This window comes from Xiphias gladius, chromosome 9 (assembly GCF_016859285.1).
Source record: "Xiphias gladius isolate SHS-SW01 ecotype Sanya breed wild chromosome 9, ASM1685928v1, whole genome shotgun sequence".
NCBI lineage: Eukaryota > Metazoa > Chordata > Actinopteri > Istiophoriformes > Xiphiidae > Xiphias > Xiphias gladius.
The window spans coordinates 3,284,395-3,309,435 of NC_053408.1; the positions used below are offsets into that span (position 1 = coordinate 3,284,395).

The following is a 25,041-nucleotide window of genomic DNA, read 5'->3' on the forward strand; positions in this document are numbered from 1 at the left end:
GCGTTTCGGTTTCTCTCATGGCTGCGTGTACAGCATGAATGAAAACCACAAACTAAGTCCATCCTCTTTTCTTTCCTATTTGCTTTAATTCTTTGCTTGCTGAATATAACTGTGGAGATTCATTTTCTGTATATAATCAAACACGGCATGTCACTTTCCCCCCGCTATAGTTTGGTCCCATTAAAAGCTGTAAGAAGACACGGTTGAAGCTGAAAGGACATACAACAAAATACAGAGCAGAGCTCACGGGGGCAACGCGGGACAGCTACTCGGGTGATGTCGCCCTGAAGAGTTGCACAAAACGCTTCTGTGGGTATCACGACTCGAATTACAAGACAAACTTAGAAAAACATGAAACATTTTTCTACATGAGGACAGATGTTCCTGCCATTATTGTGGGCAATAACACCAATGCTTTTAACAACAATTAGACCACTTAAAACGAAACATATTATTCTTGGCACACGTTAACCGTCCATCTATTGTCGAAAAGTTTTTGGAAAACTTCACCTCACGTTTGAGGTAAAGAGCGAAAGCAGGTGATGTAACAAAACTTCCTGAGTAGGAACAATACGGAGCTCGATGTCCGAACGTCTAAACATCGAAACAAAGACCAGCGCTGACGCCGCCGCGCTCTGCCCGGCGAGGAGCGACGCTGAGGCACTTTGAGGACGTTCCATCTGATGAAAGGCGACTTCTGCCAAGAATTCGAAGACCGATTGTTACGTTGAGAGAATTAAAACAAACATCTAGGACTGTGTGTGAGCGTGTGTGTGTGTTCGTGTACAGTATACCTCTTTACTGGCCCTTGTGTTCAGAAAGGCACTTACAATATTGTGCAATGTTTTACAGTGTAGCCTGCAATTTTACAAAGCAGGAAAAGTCTGTCAGTCTTTGGTCACTGCTGAGGAGATCAGCTTTGGCGCCGTGGCTATGTGCAATAGTGAGCGTGGTGAAATGCAGGATGCAGCTTCCAGTCTCCGGACTCTTCTTCCTGATCGGTTCGTATTTTGCCTTTTGACCTCCAGGGGCACGGAATCCAGCAGCGGCTCAGTTACAGGATCGATAAACTCTCTGGCTGGTGGTGGTTGGACCCTGCGCCCACCTCCGTCTTGTGTTCGGAGGTGGAGAAGCCTTGTACTCCCCCTCCTCTGGACAGGACCATCAGGGTGTCCCCCGACATGCCCCCAAACTCAAAGGCAAAAGTCCCGTAGAAGAGCATGATGAGCATGCAGTAGATCCACTCAAAGATGGCGGAGGCGTGCTGCAGGGCGAAGCTCTCCTGGCAGAAGAAAACTCCACCTGGTGATCAGAGGTTAGGGAGAACAATGGCTGCACAGCAGGAGTGAGACAAGACCAGTAAACACATACACGAGCCCAGATCTCTGCCTCTCACGAATCCAAAAAGCCCCAGAATTGCAGTGTGGCGCATTCTTTGTAGATCTATCTATTATTTTTATTTTTGACGTATACGTTTGTTTACAAAGTGAGACTTAGTGTGCAGTAGCTGCCAATGTAAATTCTGTTCGGGATCATTCAGAAAAAAATGTAAGGTGGTCTATTTGGTCGAGATCTTGGCATCGCAATCGCCGTCTGGTCTCGGAGCGCACGTTCTCCCCTCCTGACCCCGAAGACTTGACATGACGACAGTCGGCACCTCAGTCCAGTTACGATACGACCGGAGACCGCCGAAGGCCGAGTCCAGATATTCAGAGGGTGGACATGATTCAGCTGTGCTCTGCTCACACAAAGGGGTGTGGGGCCGGTTTTCTTCTCCAGCAGGGGGCCCCGCAACACATTGCAATTTACTTGGCGCGACGTCTGACATGAGCATCGCGGGCACAACGTGGACAGCCACAGCGAACGCACGGCCAAGATGGTGCAAGCAAATTTAACGCTCTGCTGTATTCCCCTGCCGCTTCTGTAAAAATCAGATGGCGACTTCAGGAGCATTAACGGGATGTAACCGCTCACTCAGTTCCACAGAGTTCCCTAACGCTGCTGACGGGGAATTGCTCTGCATCTACAGCCTGAAGCAAGGCAGATACTTCAGAGAAATAATAAAAGGAAAAAGAAAAGCCACACCTTTCTGAAATCACTCACTCATCTTGTCTACAGTTTCATCATCTCTTTTAAGTGATATTTTTATGCATCTCACGACTCAAAATGTGAGAGAAGAATAAAAATGTGGCCTTGGGCCGGTAGAAACACAGAATCCGCCTCATGCTGGAAGGATACTGAGCACCAGGGCGATCAGCGCCAGCAGGGCCATCCCCACGCGCAAGTGCCCCATCCGGTACTCCTCCTGGGTCTTGGCCAGTCTGTAGGTCAGAGCCGACTGCAGACACACGAACAGCATGCTGCACGGGAAGGCTACGCCAGCTCCGACGTAGTGGAGGACTTTGGCGAAATCCACCTGAGAAATAAACACACAGACACACAAAACGCTTAAAATCCCGCACAGGTTCTATTCGACTTCAGGGAAGTTGCAATATACGAGTTTGTTGAAGGATTATTTATGTTGGAAAGTTTGGAAATGTGGGCAGAAATTTGAGAATTTGAGTTAACACTTACATCAACACATTTTAGACAGAATGACCTACTGTCTTATCTCACAACTGTATATCATCATACACCTACAGTCGTAGATTCTGTCCTTCACTGTACTTTGGTCACTCTTGTCATTTTTTCTCTCTCTCTATAAACGGCAGGACAGGCAGTCAGTCGGTCCGTCCACCAGTTTGGTCCAGACTGCGGTATCTAAACGCCCCGGAAAATTTCTCCTAGTGCCACCAGCAGGTCAAAGTTTCCACTTATCCTGAGAAGTATCTTCTGTGGATTGGAACAAAAACAACTCAGCCGAGACTCCTCGACTCCGGTGCCACCAGGAGATTCACATTTGCGGATTTTGAATGAAATGTCTTGACAACCGCTGGATGGACTGCTCTTAAAATTGGTAAATGTTCCCCTCAGGATGAATCCTAATAACTTTGGTGAATCTTTGGTGAATCCCTGACATTTGTTCAACGCCACCATGAGGTTGACATTTTTTGGTTTTTCGTGAAATGTCCCAACAAGTATGGAATGGATTGCTTTGAGATTTAGGGCTGCAACTAATGATTATTTCCCTTCTCAATTAATCTGCCGATTATTTTCTCGATTAATCGTTTTGTCTATAAAGTGTCAGAAGATGGTGAAAAAAAGCCCCTTTGTGAATTTCTCCACAGCCGAAGGTGACGTCTCCAAAGTGTCTTATTTTGTCCGACCAACAGTCCAGAACTCAAAAGATTTTCAGTTCAGTGTCACGTAGGACAAAGAAAGGCATCAAATCCTCACATACAAGAAGCTGGAACAAGCGAGTATTTGGCATTTTGCTTAACAAATGACTCAAATTATTTTTCGATTACCAAAACACTTGCCAGTTAATTTTTTGTCGATCAAATAATCGCTGCAGCTCTAAATGACATTTTGTACAAACATTCGAGCCCCCGCAGGATTAATTAGAACGTCTCTCTACCTGCTTAACATCCGCACGGTTGTAGAGTCCTAATCCTGCTTTCTTGCACCTTCACCTGTGAGCCAAGAATTCTGACGGATAGATGTAAATCCGCGTTTTTCTTCTTTACCCAAGATATGTGTCTGACACGTGCTGTATCTGACTATTGATTGACTACTGATCCGGCACTGATGAGGAGCTTTCATCTCTTTCACAAAACATTTATATTACTGATAAACTGATGAAGTTCTCTTCGCAGACACTCATCGTCCAACCATATGTCTAACCGCCAAAAACGTGCAAAAATTTAATCCCTCAACCTCAAGACTAAATTAAAAAAAAGCGAAATTCTAACCTTGGAGATAATCCCTTTCCTTGTGGGATCCAAAACAAAACAAAAAAAATTACACCCGAGCATCATTTTTTTGCACCAACATCTGATAAAAACACAAGTGACACACAAACACATACACGGGGGTCACGGTGACCTAACACTGGCACTCTGGGTAATCACCGCCACAATATCATCTGACAAAGAACAGGACAGGACAGGACAATCTGCACCAAATACAAGACGAGAGAGGAACTGGGAGGAAAAAAAAAGAAAAAGTAAAAGTAATGGTACCAAGTTAAAAAAGCAACAAGATCAACTCCATTATCATCTCTGACTCTGGAGGAGACGCCTCAGTGTCAAGTTGAACTCAACAGCGGAAAGGCTGCGAGACAACCTGCTAATGTAATAAACCCGTCCAGTTTCAGCGTCACAGAGCGAGGAAGTGTATCTTCCTTGCATTTAAAAATTTGATATATAGTTCCTGTACTCTGCGTGCAAACACACACACACACACACACACACACACACACACACTTTTAAATGCAGCAGCTGGTATGATAATAACACATCCTGAGCATGGAGTTAAGTGAATGACAGACTCACTTCGGGAGACCTCGTTGTTCGAGCTGCATAACTGCAGGGAGGAGGCACAAAAGGGCAAGCAAACGTGCCTTCTGGCCGATTTACAGTTCTCGTGTGCCGGTTCTACACTAAAACACCGTAAGGTTCTCCATCCATGTCTGCCGGAGACAAATGAGAAGTATTTTCGCAGTGAGGAGGCTGCGTCCATGTCAGAGCACAAATTACAAAATGCAACTGTCGAGGCAATTAAATTCCAAGTGGATGTTGGAAGAAAATCAACAAATCTACATGTTCACCATTTCCTCGGTTTAACCTTCAACATAAAAGAAGGTCCAACTGAATGATCAAATTCATCATATGCTTTAAAAATGAATGGTAGTCTAATGAGGAAAATAGAAACGCTTCCTTAGAATCACATTTGTTGCTGCAGACCTCATTACTCTAGATAAATACTCAAACCACAGAAAATTGGCCAGCAACAGGTTTTGATAATTTATTGATCGTTTAAGACATTTATCAGGGAAAAAAATGCCAAACATTCTCTGGTTCCAGCTTTTAAAAATGTGCAGAGTTGCTGCTTCCCTCTGTTTTATATCAACAACTGAAAATCTTTGGGTTTCGGACTCTTGGTCAGACAAAGCAAGAAACTGGGAATTTGTCACTTTTCTGACATTTGTAGATTAACTGATTGATTTTTTTTTTTTTTTTAAATCATCAAAATTGATAATGCAAATAATCTTTAGTTGCAACAGATGATACAGAATTTATGTGATACTCTCAGAGAGTTTGGAATAAGTTGACTGTTCCCGTCTTAGAAACTAAAATAAAAAGGCAAAACTTGATGATCGGGGGTTGAAAATGAGGACAGTAATGAAGCCGTAATGAAATCATACTTCATCCGTGACCGTGCTTCAGTGCGTTTCTGCAGCCTCTCTTTGGCCGTCTCACTCAGACTTTCCCGAAACTCCGATTCAACATCAACACTGCAACCTTAAGATGTAAACAGCGGCCCTCGCGTGAGCGTCGCTTTTCAGCGCTCAGCCCATGTGGTGTCAGTACGAAGCGCGTTTGTAAGGCACGTAACCCAGTCGATGCCATGTTTACTCTGAGGCAAACACTGAGGTCCCATTATATAAGAGTGAGCCCAGACAGGGAGGAGGCCGCTGCAGCCAATCAAAAAAAAAAAAAGGAGGAGGAGGAGGAGGAGGACCACCGCCCTTAACCGCTAGCGGGTGAATTGGATGAAGGACCCTCGGACTGAACTGTGCTGTGTGCCCCAAAGTGTAGCTGAAGGGGCCCAGACATGTACGGACAGAGCAGGATGGACCCTGAGACGGCCGCCTCACACAACCTCAAAGAGGAGAGGGCCTCACTACAATACTGACCTTCGGCAACACACACACACACACACACACACACACGACGGAGTGCAACCATTTATACCTGAAAATAGTTCAGATGGTTGTTACACCACACACACACACACACACACACACACACACACACAGTGGGAAGAAGAATTCAGAAAGTTTACTTAAAACTGCGATTATTGATCATTTTGGTGATGACGGTGCATCAAATGACAGCCACAGAGAATTGAAACCACAGAGAACTATCAGCTGGATATGAGGCGGGAGAGGTTACACCTTTATCATTTCCATCGGCTCATGAGGTTTGCTTTGCAATAAGCCAGAGTGAAACCACCGTTTCCAAGGCAGGGCCTTGGCCCAAGTGTGGTTTGATCTCATGTTTCAGGTGGATCAATTTAGAAGCATTTTATGTAATGTTGGTATTTTAATCTATAACAATGCGCCATATACCATAAGATCATGATGTTATTATACTTTTGTATAATGGATAATTTTCCCCTCCTAAATTTAGCGGAATGCAACATAAACTACAAGTACCTTTAAAATGAAGTGCAGTACTTGAATAAATGCGCTTAGCTTCTCTCCAACACTGCACATGTCTAAACACATAAACGTCACTGTAAATGTCAAATGCTGAACACACGCTACATTCCTGGCGAAAACCCCGCAGTTAGCACATGTTCGGGGGGCCAGACTTCACCCAGCCAGCACCTGAGGCGATGAAAACTCTCCGCACCGGAAGGGATGTGTGCAGAATTATATTAGCTGCCTGTGCAGGTGCGTGCCTGCACCCACAGTACGTCCCTGTGCATCTAGTGTGAAAACATTCACGCGCGCACACGTGCTGTAGCTCTCCTCCTCCCCGGTGAGCCTGTGTCCCGGCCTACAGCAGAGTTATAAACTACTACAAATCGGCACAAAAGGTGACCCTCAAACTGAGCCTCTTTTCGGTACAAGTCTGGTCTTTATCATGAGGGCGCGCCCTTAAGCGGAACTTCTCGTCTGTGCGCCGCGGGCGGGAACACGGACGCGCACGGCACGCAAGCCAAAACGTCTCGTTTCTGAGATCATGCTAGCACAGAGAGGCTGCCAGACAACTTCCAGACAGAACACACGGAGAATCAAAGGAAATTTTGCTCGGAGGGTCTAGAAAAGGGGCGAGCGACTGCAGGAGAGAAGAACGTCGAGAGAGGCGCAGCCGCCGCGACACGGCGGAGCGTCGTGCGACCGGCAAGAGGCAACACGTACTGTGCACGTGCACTGAGAAGACTCACTACTGGGACGGTCCAGTAGATCATTCCAGCTAAGTGATATATTCAGATTATTTTAGAATTAAATTTAATTCAGAATGACGATGAAGCTGCAAAACAGGATGTAATAAGACTGAGGTCGTAGCGTTGAGAGGTCACGGCGTGGACGCGGAGCTGGTCCCACCAGGGCTGACGTGCACTTCTTCAGTAGTGTAACCACACATCAGGGCTACGGTGGCTACCACACAGAGGCCAAAAGAGCTGCGGCTGGTCAGCTCGGGCCGTCCTGGCCAGGTCGCCCTTGCAAAAGAGGTCTCCCACCCCAACGGGACTCACCTCACCGTCTGACTTTTTATTTCTTTGGTACCAGTAAGAAAAAACGTTTTCCTACGGTGACGGTGGCACCAGGAGATAAACAAAATTATAAATCATCATCTGGGGACCTTGAATATTCAGTGCAAATCTAATCGCCGAGATGTGTCTGACAGATGTACAGACTCGGCAACGGCGGCATCATCAGGCCCCGCTGCTAGCTGTAACCGTGGCGACCGATCATCTGGAAGTCAAGCGTTAAATGCATTGGGCGCAGAGACGAATCTGCTTTCATCCCTCTCTTTTGGATGTGGGGCAGAAAGGCAGCAGCAGGGTCGACAGAGAGCGATGCAGAGCAGAGGATCCATCTCATCCGTTTACCTCCGTGTTCTTACCATCGGAGATGATTCACCGCTGCGAGTCTCTGACCTGCGCCAGACATTTTCTCCATTAGCTCACAGTGTCTGGAAGGCTTGAGCTCCTTTGTGGCCCATCCACGTCCCCTGTTACTTCCATACTGTTTGTGTTACACGGAGGCCACAGAGACCCCCTGCTTCCAGTTGCCATGGCACTGACCCATAAATCACGTCTTATCTAAGCAGCAACCGAATAACACTGAATAAAGTCCGAGTGTAAGAAGAAAAGCATTAAATGGAGAATAACTTAACATTTTTAACCTTCTACTCAACTCTAGTAGACGGACAGAAAACAGTGTAGAATTTGACTGGTATTTGAAAATATCTATTTACAGCATAAAGGCCGTGTTACGCCGCTACGGTAACAAAATGCCCCGCTGACTTCTATTAAACTACACCTGGGTTACTCTGCAGAAAAGACCGAACATCCACCTCAATTTCAGACAAAGGTACCTGGGGTTCCCAGCAGCCGGAGGCAGTGATAATCACAACAGTGAGATAGCAATCTCTCTCTGTGAATGGGAAATTATGCAAGTAATTATGTAACTTACGATTCGTAAAGTGCAGCACTTTTTGCAGGGACAGGAGTTTTATTTTTTCCATTCATGTGATTGTTTTTATGAAATTAATCCTTAACTGATTTTTTTCTGAGTGTGTGCTCCAACAATAAATACGTAATTTAGGTGAAGCAGGAAACATTTCTTCTAAGTCTCCACCTTTGGATCCCTGATTCTTGATCTCTGATCCTTTTAAAAAAAAAGGACTGTGGTGAATGAGTAACACAATCCAGAAAAACAAAACAGTACTTTTCTGTAAGAAATATATCATCAGGGCAAAAATGAAATGTGAGTCTCCCTCGTTCGCCCGTTCCTCCCACTCTCTGTGCGTTGTGTATTTACCCTGTCACCTTCAAGCGCCCATTATGTGCAGCGCACACGGCCGGCTACACATGGCAGCTTCATTATATTTTGCCCAGAGACCAATAAACCAATACTTCTTTTCTGTAATTATCCTGTTAATTTGTGGCAAGTTTGTTAAACAAAAACCTGTTTAGGAATAAGCACAATATTAACTTGGATAATAAAGGTTTTGCTAACTCGGACTGAACGGACGAGGCAGCGCCTCCTAATTACAAAACAAAACAAAAGAGTCTACATTCATGAAAGCGGCTCGGTGAGGCTGCACTGACGTACGGAGGTCTGAGGAGGTGTAATGTTTACCATGTTCACCACGTCAGTTCAGTGTGTTACCATGCTAACATCTGCCTATTGGCACTACCCCCAGGAGTACAACTGAGGCTGACGGGAGTGCCGCGAGTCTTGCAGGTATTTGGCATGGATGTATTAAGAGTAGGTAAAATATTAGACTCCAAGGCTCCAGAACAGGAAGCGATAACTGGTTGGGGATCAGGCTCGGTTCAAGTTAAGGTAAATCGACAGGGAAACAGACCGAGAATGTATTTCCGAGCGTCGAAATCTAACGCCAACCAAAAAGAGAGCTGGATGCGGCGCGGCCACGCGGCCAAGTTTTATGCTCTTTTTCTCAGAGCCTGGGGAGCTGGTTTTTTTTATGCGTCCGACGTCATCCCAGTGTAAAGTCTATGAGCCAGGCCGGTGAAACAGTAATGCCCGTGTGCAGTGAGCTGCACAACAAGGACGCCAGAAAACTTACGTTAAGTTTTTGTGTGCACTTCTGAGAGCACTTCCATGGTATCTGGTCATAAACCAAAGTGTCGGACAGACTAAAAAATTTTGAACTGAGGATGGCGCTAAAGGGAAAGTTAAGGGATCACAAAAGTTATCATGATTCATCCAGTAATCCGGAGATTTAACTAAAAATCACAAATGTCAATCTCAAGGTCGCACTAGAGGAAAAGTCAGGGGATCAGCAAAGTTATTAGGATTCACCCTCTGGAGACCATGAATGTCATGGCAATCCTTCCAATAACTGTTGACAGATGTCAGGCTGGACCAAAGTGGTGGACCGATCCACTACCTGACAGACTGACTGACTTTTCCGTAACTGGAGCCACATCAGCACTGAGGCTAGAAAGTTAGGAACCTGCCTTACGACCCTCATCGCTTCAGTATATACTGTTATTTACTGGTGAATCTGGGACCATCGCGGGCCCAGAGGATGCGGGGTCCCGGGCAGTAGCCCATCTTGACCTGCTGGTAATCCAGCCCTGAATGAGACCGACTGGATAAAGGAGTTAAAAAGTTGTCGTACGATCACTGTTAAGTAATAAAAGTAACACGTTACCATTCAACTGAAGAAGAAAGAATGTGTTTCTATCACTTTCGCCATTATCGCCCCTGGTTGACAGGAAGTGATTTCTATGTTGGAGCTGTGGGCAAAGGTCAATCTGAAAACACACTTTCGTTCTGCCATTGTTGTTGATTGTGCCGTGTGTGCGTGTCAGCTGATTCCATGATAAACTGCCTGTAAAGCAAGAGGAACAGGTCCCGCAGCTTCAATGCGAGTGACTCCAATCGCACTGTTGATTACCTGGAAGTTTCCCACCATGATGAGCCCAGCAGCACAGATCCATCCGGTGGAGAGGGCGGCCATGTTGAGGACGCAGTTCTGGTGTTTCTCTATCACGTGGGCGTAACGCAGCAGGCCAATAAGCATCACTGGGAGAACAGATAGAAGAGAAATGCGGATGAAGGGAGGAGAGAGGGCACATCTTGTCATCCAGCCGTGTAACCGTATTGGCCCAAACGTGTTCTCTTCCAGCAACTGCGCCCAAACTACAAAGCGCTTACGACCAAACAACGTGTATGTACAAACGGAGACGTTTATAGTTTGGGTCTTTTCCTGCCTCCCGCCCTTGCTGAGCGACCTCTTTCTCTAAACAGAGGGAAAACAGCCTCAGGGCGCCCTCGAGCATCCAAAGAGACAAACGCGTTCACTTTCGGGAGTTGCTTTTTACTTACTGTCCGCCAACTTTCCCTGTTCGCTCATGGCAAGCGGTCTCACAAGCAGCCGGGTTTGATTCATCTGCTTGGGAATGTCTGCAGTCTATTTTAAAACGGGTTCGAGTTAAAACGGCCTTTTAAAGCTCACATGCGCTGCGTTTTTATCATTTCGTAATGCAGAGGAGTAAAGCTGGAATTATGCTCCCTAGATACGTCATGTAAAAGTCTACGTGATCCTACGCAGGGAAAGGGTGCCATGGGTAACCGCAGGTCACACGCACACCTTACCAATTTTCAGCTACGTGTGGTGCGGACCCGGTGGCAGATTGGTTGATTCGACTCCTGTCCCGCGAGTTGGAAACGGGAGGGAAAACAAACGTGCGGGTTCTACATGCAGGTATGAAAGAAACAGCCATACGGACGAACCCGAGCACGATCGTCAGAACCCACTGAATAAACCTCTTTAACTTGGTGATAATGCTAAAAGGAGAGAGCTTTACTCTCCTTTTAGCATCAAGCTGGTGAAGCAGCGTCCGAGGAACAGTGAGATCCTCTGCGGGAGCAGATTCCCGATGTCCGTTGGCTCAACGCCGCCATCAAAGCTCCGCAGGAGTCTCACGCCGCCGCAGCACACACGTCCATCTGATGCTCACGCCGTTCACATCTGCCGCTCGTCTCGCCGCACGCTACAAAGAGCGACTGTTTTGATGTTCACGTTGTTCGTCCAGCGGTGAACACAGCGGTCAGTTTTTGATCATCGAGTGAAGGCGGCGATAAGACTCCGTGTTTGGGGTTTTGGGTTATCTGTGCCTTTCACTGCCTGCAGCACAGCGAGGGAGCAGCTTTCTGAGCCGCAGGACTACTACAATTGCCATTCTTCTCACCCCCCCCCCTCACACACCACACCTTGGAGTTATACAAACGGCCTCACAAACATAAACTGTGTATTGTTATGAGAGTGGAATCAAAAAGGGGAAAGCTTTTGATGCTGGGGAAACTGCGGGTGTGAGCACACACACACACACACACACACACACACACACACACACACACACACACACACACACACACCAGCACTGTGGCTTTCACTTAGAGCTGAAAGTTGAAAGAAAAGTTATCAGCAACTATTCTGATATTCTGATGGTTTCAGTCATTTTTTTTTAAGTAAAAATGCCAAATATCTCCTGGTTACAGCTTCTCAAATATGTTGCTTTTTTTTGGTCACTCATAGGGATGGGTACCAGTTGCTAAATGATAAAATGGAATTAATATTATTTCAACTTTGTTGTTTTTCTTTTATTCTACAGCTTCTGCAGCTGCAGCACTGCCCCCCCGCGAGGAGCAAACGTTTTCCCTCACAGCAGGAGGTCAAATGAATCGGGGCAGGGTCAATGAATGTCAGGGACCAGTGATACAACACGTGGTGAAAGGCCTGCAACGCATCCGCTCAGCAGAGTCTCCGTGGTTGAGGTGCGACACTGAGCGGCTTCCCGTCCTCACAACACAGCTCTTTGTAAAGATGCTGTAAGTCTTTGAGACACGTGAACATTTTGACAGATTCGATTGCTGGATAATGTGTCCGACAGTAGGTAAAAGGTGTAACCTGCAGGGGCAAACTACGATAATCCGCGATTTCAATACAAAACCTTGGCCTGTGTCTTGGTTTTGTGAAGTCGTGAAGGATGGCGGGACGCTCAGCGACGGGTTGTAGGATAAATACCACACAGGGAAGAAAAAAGAAAAAAAAGAGAAAAGGAAAAGCTGAGCTGAGACAGGTTAATGGGCTTGTTAAACATCCCCAAATTCCAGCACTTTCTCAGGAAAGCTATAAGAACCAGGTGTGCTCCGGTGAGAGGTCAAACAAATGACACCGAGACTGACTGACTGAGGAGAGAGCAAACACGCAGCTGCAGTCAGGACACTCGCGTCAAACGTTTAACCACCGGTTGCAACACGACACTCGGTTTGGTGATGTGGCTCTGCTCGTGTGATACTCCGACATCCAGCTTGACACAGACTGCCTCTGGGCCCTCCGACCCCCGGCGGAGCCACAGATACAGCAGTCTGGACCCGTGTCATACGTACGGTTTCGCACGGTGTCTAGCTCCCCTCCCGCTGTTTCCACGGAGGTCTGCTGTCAGCAGCGCGTCGAGCTGAGATGAGCCTACGTGATCAGCCGCACTTCAAACTATATTCATCTACCAAACCCAGTTCCTCTGAAACACTACATCAAAAAGTCAGACGGCGCCGTCCAAACAAACAGATCTCCACGAAAACTTCCAAACCCTCACTCCTTAAAGCCGTTACCACCGCGCCACGCTTTTCCTCTTCAAACGCGAGAGCTGGAATCCTAACGGAGCTTTGACAGCGGTCATCTGCGCTGCTCTCAGCCTCAGAGTTTTTTTGTGTTCGACAAAGACAATGGCTTCACACAGCTTCTTCTCACGTATGCTGCGGAACTCTCCAACACCCGTAAACGGAGTTCCCTTTTAAGACTGACAGAGTTTCAGACCACAAACGCCCTGTTTCAGACCAAGGCGTGGATTAGAGTGAATAGCTAAGTGTGCAGAGTAGAAGGCTACAGACTCCGTCAGAGGGTAAATAATCACAATATTATTTTTCCATCCCCACCCTCAATTGAATCGGATCTTTCACTGGAGTCCCGTTAAGCTCGGAGAGTTTAGAAGCTCTACTTAGCTGTTCCCCGCCTTGCTTTCTACAGTAAAACTGTCGTCGTCATAACTTGTACCTCGTGTCGGTGACAGGATCCACCGGACGTGCAGAGCAGAGGCCAGTGTATTCGGGGTGAAGTATCATTTTTGTTGCCGGTGCGCTTCTTCACAGGAGCCTCTTATAGGGTCTAAAACCTCGGCCAGGATTTGAGCCTCCCTCGCTAGTATTCTTTTTCCATTCTCAAGAAAACTATTTCTGTCGCAACTGAGTGCAACACTATGAATCCCTCCCAGGAGAGATAGTATGAAAATGTACGCCAATATCCCCATATTTACACAACACAGTGCCCCCCCCGCTCTGCAACGGCCAACTCTGCACTCCGCCTTCCAGTTTGGCTGTCGAGAACAACTATAAACACATTTGATTCCTGACATGGTCGAGCATAACACGAGATTCAGTTAAACATTCGTTGCAAAACCTGGCATAAAAATCAAGGTGGTGCGCGCCACTATGGCTCCCGCAACCGGCCACGAGAACCCGGCCGCTGCCTCCTCTGGAGAGAAAAGTCCGGCCCCTTCACCATGTTGGTGTGAAAGACCTGTAGTCCAACAAGTTTAGAAAACCTCTGTAGTAAATTCCTAGAGTGCAAATGCTCAGAACCCTGACAAACGTTCGTATAGCAAATATAGAAGAAAATCAATAGGCACTCTGCACACAAGGCAATGAACCGTGAGCAAAGCACCTAAAATAGATGCTTCAAAGCCGTTCTGGCAAAGAACAGAGGAGAGTAGCTGCCCTCATGGTCAGAGGGTGAATGCTCCTGGGTCATGGGAGGCATAAAAATGCACTGTTCACGGCAAAGAGTAAATTTTCCCCTCGGTGAGAGAGGCTGAGGCAGTGAAATCAGGGGAACAGAGACTTGGCTGGAGCCAGAGCAGCTGAAAAAACAAGTCTGAAGGGCTTGAGTGTGCAGAGCCCGCTTCAACCAAGAGCAGTATGGTGGGTAAATGTGTGTGTGAAGATTTAAAAAAAAACTTCTCAAAGTGCATCTGACTGAACTGACTAAACCTGCACTGATACTTACCCATAAAGGATCCAGTGCTGCATATGAGGCTGAAGAAGCAACTTTCAGGTGGCAGAGTTCCACATTTACTGCAATGAAAAAAAAAAAAAAGAAAGGAGAGGAGGTCAGTTAGTACGGGCCGGCTTCCAGGCTCAGTGGGCTGAAGTTCAGTCAGGTTCTCGCAGAGTTTAAATCAGATCCATAACCTCCTGTGCTCGCTGTCAGAACCCCCAACCCCCCCTTCGCTTTTTGGTCCTATGTTTATGCTTAAAAAGTACCCATGAAGAAGCGGAAAGACCTTGTGTCTGTCCTTCGTTCCTCTGTGGTACTAAAACCATGCCAGCGTTTTTTTCCCCCCTCGAGAAGCAGTTAAGCAGAGAAACGATTGTCTATAAATGGAGAACAACAGTCTCGCTGGGAGGTCAAGGAGGAAAGAATGACACTACGATCTTTCTCTCCAGATCAAAGGGTCCACGAAATAAGTCACGAGGACTATAACATCCCGAATTCAAGGCTGGATGAAGATGTTTTTTTGTTTGGTTTTTTTTTTTTAGATGCATCTACGGCGACGAGAACTGCAAGAATCGCCTGTTTGCATTTTGCGACTCAGTGTGGCGACATTTCAAAGACCGGCGGTGGATCCACTACGCACAACAAAAGCTCCTCTTCCTGTCGAGGTGAAGAGGTCCCCCCCCCCCCCCGACTGCGAGCCTCAGTCGGGCAAGTGTGGGCTTATCTCACAACACTCCCTGCAGCTGCTCACCAACAATCAGAGCAATTTATCCAGCAACTCAAGTCAGGAGAAAAGACACACTAAATACCTTCTGGATATCCTCTCTAATCACGTTGTTTCGACGTGACTGTACAAACGTCGCTGTATTCTCTCGGGTCTGACGTGTTTTTCCTTCAGCTGTGTTGATGGTAAATTCGGTGAATTTCTACGCAGCCCCTTTCCAGACACGGAGCGCGTAACACTGCCAGCTCCCCTCTCTTACAGTGATGGCTTTGTGTCTTTCGGGTGCAGCAGACCTTCGTGACCATGCTCCCTATGGCTTCATTCAGACGTGAAGGGGCATTTAGGGAGAGAGAGGCACAATGCTCGCGTGATATTTGGCACCTGGGGGTGAACGGCAGCGAGTTAAAGATGTTGTAATGGCAAGGAAAAAGAAGGGGACGAAGAAAAAGGAAGGAGGAGGAGGTCTTCTGTCTCCGCACAGGCTGCATCACTGAGTTTAAAACGTGTTCTGCCGTTGATTGATCGATCATTTGATGTTATCGGAGAGCTTTTCATTCAATGCTTGTGCACTTCCCGATTTTATAAAAACAGTATTTTTATTTCTTTTACTTTTCATTTTATTTTATTTGTGAATTAGAGACGTATTTCCGTGACCTGAGCGGGCGGCGCAAGTCGCTCATCTCTCGCTCTTCCTGCATGTTTTGGCTGCTGCAGCCTTTACGTTGGGACCTGACGGCATTCGAACCGGCCTCGCGCTGAAGGCGACGCGTCGGATTGTCGCCGTTAACGTTTAGGTAGAAGTGCGCAGGGTACTTATTCAGACGAGAGACCGATATGTTAACTCTCCATCCGACTGAGGTAAAGGGGTGTTTGCCTGAAATGAGCTTTAGTTTATCGCACAGGACTGATATATGTCCTGTGTGTGTGTCTTCTATTTTACATTTTGTCCTCAGATTCCAGTAACAAAAGGTGCTCTTTATCCCAATTTTTCTGTGCACACAATGTTTAAAAACAAAACAAAACAAAAAAAAGTGCCCTGATAAATTACTGTTTGGGTTGAGTGTTTCAACATAAAAGAAAGAAAAACAGACATAGCAGAACACATAAAAATGACTGATGGAAACCGCAGACCGCAGCAAGGCAAGCTGCTATTTCACATCATTCAATTATCCGCGGTCGTATCATGCGAACAGTTTGCGGTCTGTTGCGCTTGAATGACAGCGGTGGTATTATAAGAGGATCCTCAGTCACTGATTTACCGCTGTGGTTTCAAGAAATCGCACCAATTCCGGCGGCTCGATGACAACAATGTGCGACTGTTTGATTCACTGAGGATCAAAAGGCAGAAACCGCACAACCGGGATTATTACATAATGCGAGTTCCGCCGGTAAACACGCGGCAGCAGCTCTGCTAAACTGCTAAAACGCTCCTGTAATACCTGCAGAGGCGGGAGCACTGACCTGATGAGTGGTATGTTGTCCAGGGTGCAGCACAGTACAGGACCCCTCTGTAACGGAAGCTGCTCCTCGCATGACTCGTTATAAAGCCTGCGAACACACACAGACGTGCTTAGTTGGGTCCGCAGACGCACACTGTACGTATGAGTGTACAAACTTTAGAAACAGACCTCGAAGCTCAGAGAACTGGCTCCTCCACCCTTCAAACGCTCGTTTGGGCCCAGCTGTAATCATTGAAACTCACTCACACTGAAGTAGTTCAAAGTTCAGAACCGAATCCCCATTTCAGGTCAATTTTTTACTTTGAGCCACTAAGAGCCACCTCGACGGCTCATAATGAACTTCTCCTAATGCAGGACAACTAAAATAAGCAAACTCTGTCAATGGTTAGAGCATCGACTTTCACATGCGGGACATCGCGGCCCCCGCTTTACGCAAACGACAGTAGAAAATTAACCCAAAATATTTTCGGGTGAAAGGTCGCTCAACTGACGCGTAGCTGCATGGTGGTGTTTTCCTTACAAAACTCAGGGATTTATCAGGGATTCTCCCGCCATCATCTCTAGACTATAACAAGCCCCGCATCGGAAAGCTTTTCCACATTATCAGCTAAACGAAAACCTGAAGACTTTAACAGATACGAATCAAGCACTTTGAATAAAAGGGCACGCAATTAGAAAAGCGCCATTAAAGCATAATCTATTTTTTTAGATAACGGTGAGTATGTTTTTTGTTATGAGTGTGACAGCACGTTTGGAACTTTGCTTTTGTTTATTTTGCGTTTGTGACTGTGTATTCTCTTACAGTACGTTTGAAATCTTAGAAATCCCCAATAATGGGGACGGTATTTTACCGTCATCCCACGAGAGCCATTTTAGATGCTGCTACTCGCACTGGACACGCAGATGTAGCGCTCTGCGTCTAAAACCCGACCAGTAACCTAGATTCCCTTCAAACCACACGTACTCTCTACCCGGGTCGTTCCGGGTCAGGCAGGTGTTTTCGCAGAGGTCTTCTGATAATTTTTATGTTTTCTGTACCAGGTGGGAAGGTGCTCTTGCTGATGAAGGAGGCAGATGATTTTGACTCATGTTTAGGTTTCACATACCAGAGAAGTCACTCGATGTCAGAGATGTTTCTACACACAAGTTTGGATTCCTCCTCTTTCCATTTAATCCAAGCTGTTTGCTGAAAGCATCCAAAGCCCCACTCCCTCCTCGCACCCACATACACTCTTTCTTTACACATCCTCCCCTCACGTCAACACTCCTCCCTGCAGGACTGTTTTCTTAATGCCCACTCCCCGTCTTGATCCCTCCATTCCTCCTCCAATCGCGCGCCTCGCTAGGTTTTAATTTAAGACTGAGAAACTTGGCAGGAAGTGGGGAGCGGGGGCCTGGTTGATGTAGGTCGAGAGAAGATTCCTCACGCAAAATCGGCCCGCCATTAGCGACCTTTTCCCGAATCGATGCTCCATAACCACGCCAGCTGAGAAAGTGGCGTTTTTCCTTCCACGCTTCTCACTGGTTTACCATGAGTAAATATTCATAATCAGTGAGTGACGTTTCGGTCTTTGTGTCGGGGCTTCCTTCCCACCAAACAGCTGAGCTTTTTATGGAAACGGCCTCCCGATCGAAATAAATCTGAAAACTCTTTGCGTGTATTCAAACCGGCAGCAACTGATTTTCGGTCGCTCGGAAGCAGCAGAAAAACAAGCTGTTAAAAATAGCACTGACATGCGATGGCGTCACAAAGCTGACGCGACCGGGGGCTTGAAGCGGGACGTGGCAGGTGGGGGGGGAAACCTAAGATCCGTCGTCGCGGTGCAATGAGCTCAAACTCATCTATAAAAGCTCCACGGAGTCGAGGGGAGCTGCGGATTCATCGCTATAAGAGCGACCCCTTTCACACCGAGGACAGTCGTATGAGCCACTGTTAACATGATAGTACTAATAAAGAGCAGCTTTGTGGACCTGCAGGTCTGAGAGTGTGTGTGTGTGTGTGGGCGTGCGTGCGTGTGCTGTACCAGTTGTGCACAGGGCAGACGTGCTGGTTGTACAGGGCCATCGCATATCTGTGAAGTTAGAGCAGAGAAGGATCTTTGGTCAAAGAACTGAACAGTCAGTAGAACAATAAGAAAGAACATTTTTTTAATACGGTCTGGACACAATCTGTCGTGCAACAGCTACACTATCTCACTACCTCTCTACTGTTTATCACTGTTCAATAAATATTAAATGAGCTACAGCGGCACTGAGGTTCTGTTTCACCCACCGACATGGAGACGGCGCCGTCACATACACTCAGATTAATGTCAGTCCAGGCTCTGAAGCACATCACACTTTTTTTTTTCCCCCCACCAACAAAACACAAGCCACGTGAATTACCACACCGCTCGTCTTCGTCACACGGGTGGCTGTGTGCGGAGCCTGCTGGCTGTATTTTAACCTGCGCTCTGACGCCACAGGAGCTGCTATTGTTTTTTTTAGATCCCTTCAATCCGTCGACTACACAATAGCCACCCCCACAAACGCACGGCGAAGCCGCAAAACCTCAGATAATTCATTATACGCACATTGTGAACCGCATTTCAATACTCGGTGTATCAAACTTGATACCTAGCCGTGCTAGCGGCATGGCCCGGGGGGCGGAAACACTGGTCTGCTGGTCTGTCCACCACTTGGGTCCGGACTGAAATATCTCACAAAACTGTCAGACGGATTTCAATGAAATTCTGAACAGACATTCGTGGTTCACGGAGGATAAATCCTACTGACTCTGGTGATGGGCGAGTTCACGATTCTGCGTCCGACACTTTGGTTTAATGACTAAATAGCTGCAAAACTAATGTTTGCATGCCGACACACTGAACGCTGAAAAATGGAGAACACGGTGAAAAATTATAAAGAACCAAAGTGAAACCAGAACATCCGGGTTCTGTTCCAGAAGTAAGAAAACTTCATTCAAAACCCCATTGAGATTTCCAATGACGCCAAAGGCTTCTCAACAGTACGTCGTGTGGCTCGCATCATGTGTTCAGATAAGGACAGAGGTCTTTTGAAAGACTATTTTACAACATTGTTTAATCTGCTCTTCAGCCGCCTTTGACGAACACAATTTCCCACAAGCCCTAGATGTTCACGGGCTAAACGTTACGGCTCAGCAGGGGAGGCGCCACCATGAGCGAGTCGAGGGGTCGCGGTTGGCTCAGAACTGTCTGTAACAACGGGGGGAGGCAACTAGAAAGCTGGAAAGGTGAGTCGGCGAGTTTTATGGATACGGGCAAAGCTCGGTCACGATGACGTATGTGAGCCTGTAAGTTTTCACAGGAGCTGTCGTTTTTTTTTCTGCGCTCACAGAGTAGCGATTGTTTAAAAATCCCGAAAGTTTCAATTGATGAGAACGATATAAAGCCACAGGAAACGCGCTTCATTTTTTTCAGAAGGGCCAATAAAAGAAAAAAATGAATTGAAGAGACTGCATTGAGTTACGGAAGGTAGTGGGACGGAGGCCACCCGGGCTCCCAGTCTTGTTTCTTTGAATTGTCACCACATTTAAACATTGTGTAATTTGAGGCTTAAACATATCAAGGGAAAGGATAAAAGAGTCTTTACCGCTGCCATAGATTATTGGTTCTTTTCCAAACACCCAGAGCCACAGATGAGATCTAGACAGGAATAAGGAAGCAAAACAAGCTGCGGACAGATGTTGTGTACAAATACCGAAAACTAGACATGTGACACTTGGGGTGCCTCTATTGATCACTGATAACAAAGGGACACTCAGGTCAGAGGAACTGCTTTGCCTTTACTTGAACAAACAGGGATAATGTAGCAGAGGAGATCGCAGTATTTCGGTTTGAACCACTGTTGTGTTTCCGTGGGGTTTGATGTGAATATTTTTACTTGGATTTGGTCAAAGTGAAAAAAACATTAGAGCCATATATCTCTTCCTTCTTTCCCACAACAAACTTCAAAAAAGCCACAGTTATGTTTCTGGGTCACACAACCACTCAAGAAAGCACTGAAAAAGGCACAAGCAGACGGGTGTCAACGTGTCTGAGAACCAACAGGTCTGACAGAATAAGGCGGGTCGCAGACTCGCCCCTGACAGGGAAACCTTTGGAGACCCGGTGTGAAAAAATCCCTGCGTCCACTTTACGAAGGTGTGAAAAGCTTCTTACAGAGCAGGCCGTGTCAATCCGCTCACACCGAGGAGGGAAAGGAAGTGGAGGAGAAACAGAAAGGCAGTCAAGAAGTCAACTGAAAAAAAGAAAAGTTTCGGTGGAGAAAGTCTCGTGAAGCATCTCAACATCCTACAGCTGCAGAGAGTCCGTAAAGCTGCCGTTGGCTCAGTGTAAACGGTCTTAGTCTCTCGTCAACAAGCTACATTCAACCGCAGATTTCAGGTTTGATTTTTGTTCTCTGACGATCCCTGAGAATCAATCACCTGAATCCATAACCCAGGAATGTCCCGGGAGACGTGACCGTGAGCAGCCGGGGGGAGACTTTAAGGCTACGGTCTGATTCTTGATGCGGATCTTCTGGTCTTTATATTTAAATGATCATTGTCCTGACCTTTCTGCTTCCTTGAATGCTCACACTGGAGTTCTAGCAGATGTAAATGAGGGTGTGTAGGATAGGGGACACACTACTACTGCAGGGCTGCATTAGTGGAAATTCGGGACATTCGGGAAATGGGCTTATTTGCTTTTCTCGCAAGGGTTAGATGAGGAGATCGACGCCACCCTCGTGTCTTTCTGGCAAACATAAAGCTACAGCCAGCAGTCGGTCGGTGTGGCTTAGCAGAAAGACTGGAAACAGGGGCCGTGTTTGAAACCCTTTCCACGCTCACCATAGTGGGCTATATATCTCCGCTGTTTAATTTGAGTCTCCCGGTTCCCAGTGTGTAAATGTAAACGTATTCCGCAGTGGAACAAAAAGAGTAGTGTCCATGGCAATACACCACAATTTATAGATGTGGAAATTGCGTGCAACTCAACGACTGTCAGTGATGTGTCAAGCTGGTTGAATCCGAAAACTTGACTTCTCCTCTTCGTTTCAGCCCTCCGTCCAGAACACAATGTTGCTCTCCCAAAAATGGAGCTTTTCCCACAACGGGCTCCCGAGCGTGTAAATCTGAAGACGCCGGCTTGGTGTTTCAGTGTGCCCGAGGAAAACGGAGCTTTTCTAAAGCAATGGTGCAACCCAGCCCACTGGGTGTCCCCAGTTAAGCTCGGAGGATAACCTGTATAATGCGCCAGCGCAGCTGAGTACACAGCAGATCTGTTTTCACTTGCCTGTGTTCGTGTTGTGCCACTCGGTTTTGTTGCTTGCCAACTGAAAAGAGGGCAAAGAAGAAGCCGAGGTTCCCCCGTGAAACCATGACTCGTCGTCGTTACAACTCGGTTAATGCGCAGACTAATAAGCGAGTTGTGGCGCGTCTTAGAGCTCATCGTGCCGACCAACGATATTCCGTTACCTTTACACACAGCCATGCTAGCTGCCCCCCCACTTCCAGTCTTTATGCTAAGCTAAGCTAATCAGCTGCGGTATCAATCCTCTGATCCAACCCTGCCGGAAAGCCAATACACACAGGCGTGGTCCCGATAACTGTGAGGTAAACGGTGAAAACACCGTTCACTTTACAAAGTAATGTAACTGAAATGTGTACCTGAAACTCTTCGATTGGCCGAAACACTTTTTCGCGGGACCCTTCGTTACAGCAGTGTGTGTATCTCACACTGTCTGAACACAGTTTAACCATGAGAAACACCGATCGGATATAGACTACCACCACCTCTGACTCAGCGCTCTTCCAGGTGAGCGGAGGTACACGAATCTTTTGATCTGCAGAAAGTCCACCTGCTTTTTTTTTTTTTTTTTTTTTAAATGCCGTTCAGGATTACAGATGTTAAACCAACAGACCAGTCCGACCCCAGGTGCAAGTCATTGTCCTGCGATGCCTCAGCATTGACTCAAATGTCCGGTTTGGGTTTTAACTGCGACTTTTTAAGCCACCTTCAATAACTCTTCCAGAAGGTTGAGATTATAGTGGAGGAGTTGAAACAGCTGACAATAACTTGAAAAGTGGTCTGAACGTCTCAGCTCCAGCACCTCCTTTCTACCATCTCTCCCTGGCCTGTTTCACAGAACTCACAACAGACGTGGGTTTTTTTTCCCACCTCCACTGGCGAAAGAGCCTCTAAATACTCTGCCTCTTCCCTTGGGAACAATGCACGGAGGGACAGGAGACTGTCAGAAGCTATGACTGCTGTTGAATTTGAGTGAATCTTAAAGGCTCTACGTTGTCTGTATTGTATTTCTTGACATGACGTTGTGTTCATGCGGCCTTTTTGCACATTAAAATGCAATTTTCATCTCCATGATGCCTCTATCTCCTTACAGAAGGGATAAGCAAAAGACACTGAGCATTGACAGGTTTGGTTATGGAACTTATACGGACGAATCAATATATCTATTATAGATTCTTTCCTATTTACCAAAGCTGGCAACACTGTTTTAGTCAGTGAGATTTAGAGGTGCTGGTAGGCGGGTTCTGTTACCAGAGCCATGCTAGCTGTTTCCCCCCCGTTTTCCAGTCTCTATGCTAAGCTAAGCTAACTTGCTGCTGGAGGTGTCTTCATATTTATACACGAGAGTGTCATCGACCTTCTCATCTAACTCTCGGCAAGGAAGCACATTTCCCAAAACGTCGAACTATTCCTTTAAGGGTGTTTTCAAAGAAATCTCCCCCTAATCCTGTTTTCATTCTTGGACTTTACTCAACCTCAATACAGACTGTTACAGAGGTCATTTACGTTTCCTCCAAAATGGCACTCAAGCGGGTCCCGCCGCCGCCGCCGCCGCCGCCTCGCACCGGCAGCGCGGCGTGATGCCGAATGAGTCTGCCCACTCGCTTCCGCCATGGAGGCGGCTCTGACTGCATGCTGCTGCCATGTGAAGAGCTGCAGATGTGACCGCTGTGTGTGGGCGAGTGGCCGAGTTTTAAAAGAAATAAATAAATAAAACAGGGGGGAAGCAGGGACACACAGACCAGAAAAGACGACTGAACTCCGACACCATCGTAGAATAAACTGTTTGAAGTCATTCTGAACACGTTGTACGGTGTAGTTGGTCTACAAATGTCAGGAGAAAACATGCAAGAGGCTCCTACAACACAGCGGAAAGGGGATGTACACTATACATATACATGAGGAACTTACACAACCCATATTCCAGTGATGGTGAAGACGGGCAGGCTGACAGGGAGGATCATCCAAAGGGACATGGTGACCACCTGGAGGGAGCAGACACACTGTGAGCGCCACAGAGCGAGCGGACATGCTGCGAGGAGCTACGACGTGGCCTGCTTGGATCAAACATGTCAAAGATTAACTTTCCGCACTTCTCTGCTGAGTATTTTTCTTGATTAACCGATTAAGTCCGTAAAAATGTTGGAAAATTGCGAAAAATGTCCATCACCATTTCCAAAAGCCCCATAGGGGACTTCTTCAACTTCAAAGATATTCAGTTTCCTGTCACTTAGCTGAGTTCCAGTAGAGGCTGGAACGAGAGGGTTTGAGGCTCTTTCGCTTGAAAAGAAAAAATCGATTATCAGTACGAGTTGCTTGATCTTCTGACAATCGACTAATTGATTCGTCGGCTTTTCCTTTCAGCTCTGGTCTTTATGTTTACGGCTTCATCTAGCCGCATAATTCAGCGGGTCTAATGTTAAATAATGACCAAGTTTCCTGCTCAAACTGCCAGAATCTGAAGTGATGTTTTTAAATTTTCATGTTCAAAAGTTAATTAAAACACGCACACACACATTGAATATTCAGTTTACTGATGTATAAAATGCTGTAGCTTTATTTTTTTTCCAGTATGACTAAAAATAAATGTCTATTTTCCTGTAATATCCTGTTTGTTCAGTCACAACTTTCCATCTATTTGAACACACACTTTAGAATATGACAACCACTCATAAAACCTGCTAAAGGAGCCAAACGCAAGATTCAACCTTCTGGGGAAAAAAAAAAAATCTGCAGAATCAACTCTTTTCAGACGTTTTTCTTTTCTTTTTTTTTGACTGATGGACTTCATCTCCTCTGGGGATCGTGGTGTGACTTGGTTTTTACCTGTCGGTGTTACCTAATGACTGTGACTACTACAGGGATGGCGGTGACCGGTCCTACCTCTCGTTTCCTCAGTGAGAGAAGCTTCAGTCTCGGCGTCTCATCTCATCTCATCTCAGCTGGAGACCAAGTCGTGGGAAAGTTGCGGGCAGTCGCGGCGAGTTCCGAGCCGCCGCGGCGGATTTCATGGCGCCCGCGACGCGGACTGGTCGCCCGGGGAAGTGGTTTCGTTCATCCCGCGCTCCGGCTCTCCCTGCGGCTGCAGCCCGGTTGTTGTGATCCGACGCGGGGAG

General features: G+C 46.7%; 1 protein-coding gene across 2 annotated transcripts; it reads right to left on the bottom strand.

Moving 5' to 3' along the window:
- Nucleotide 1: 1 nt before the first annotated feature.
- LOC120794023 (transmembrane protein 150A-like) lies at nt 2-25,041 on the bottom strand. Of its 2 annotated transcripts, XM_040134562.1 has the most exons (8): nt 24,809-25,041; nt 23,837-23,910; nt 18,638-18,685; nt 16,615-16,701; nt 14,439-14,506; nt 10,269-10,396; nt 2,239-2,416; nt 5-1,302 (listed from the first exon to the last, which is right to left on the bottom strand). In XM_040134562.1, the coding sequence occupies exons 2-8, from the start codon at nt 23,899-23,901 to the stop codon at nt 1,055-1,057; spliced, it is 822 nt and encodes a 273-aa protein (XP_039990496.1). In that variant the 5' UTR covers nt 23,902-23,910; nt 24,809-25,041; the 3' UTR covers nt 5-1,054. The 2 variants fall into 2 exon arrangements, with proteins under 2 accessions (XP_039990497.1, XP_039990496.1); XM_040134563.1 differs by lacking the exon at nt 16,615-16,701 and having other exon boundaries at nt 2-1,302.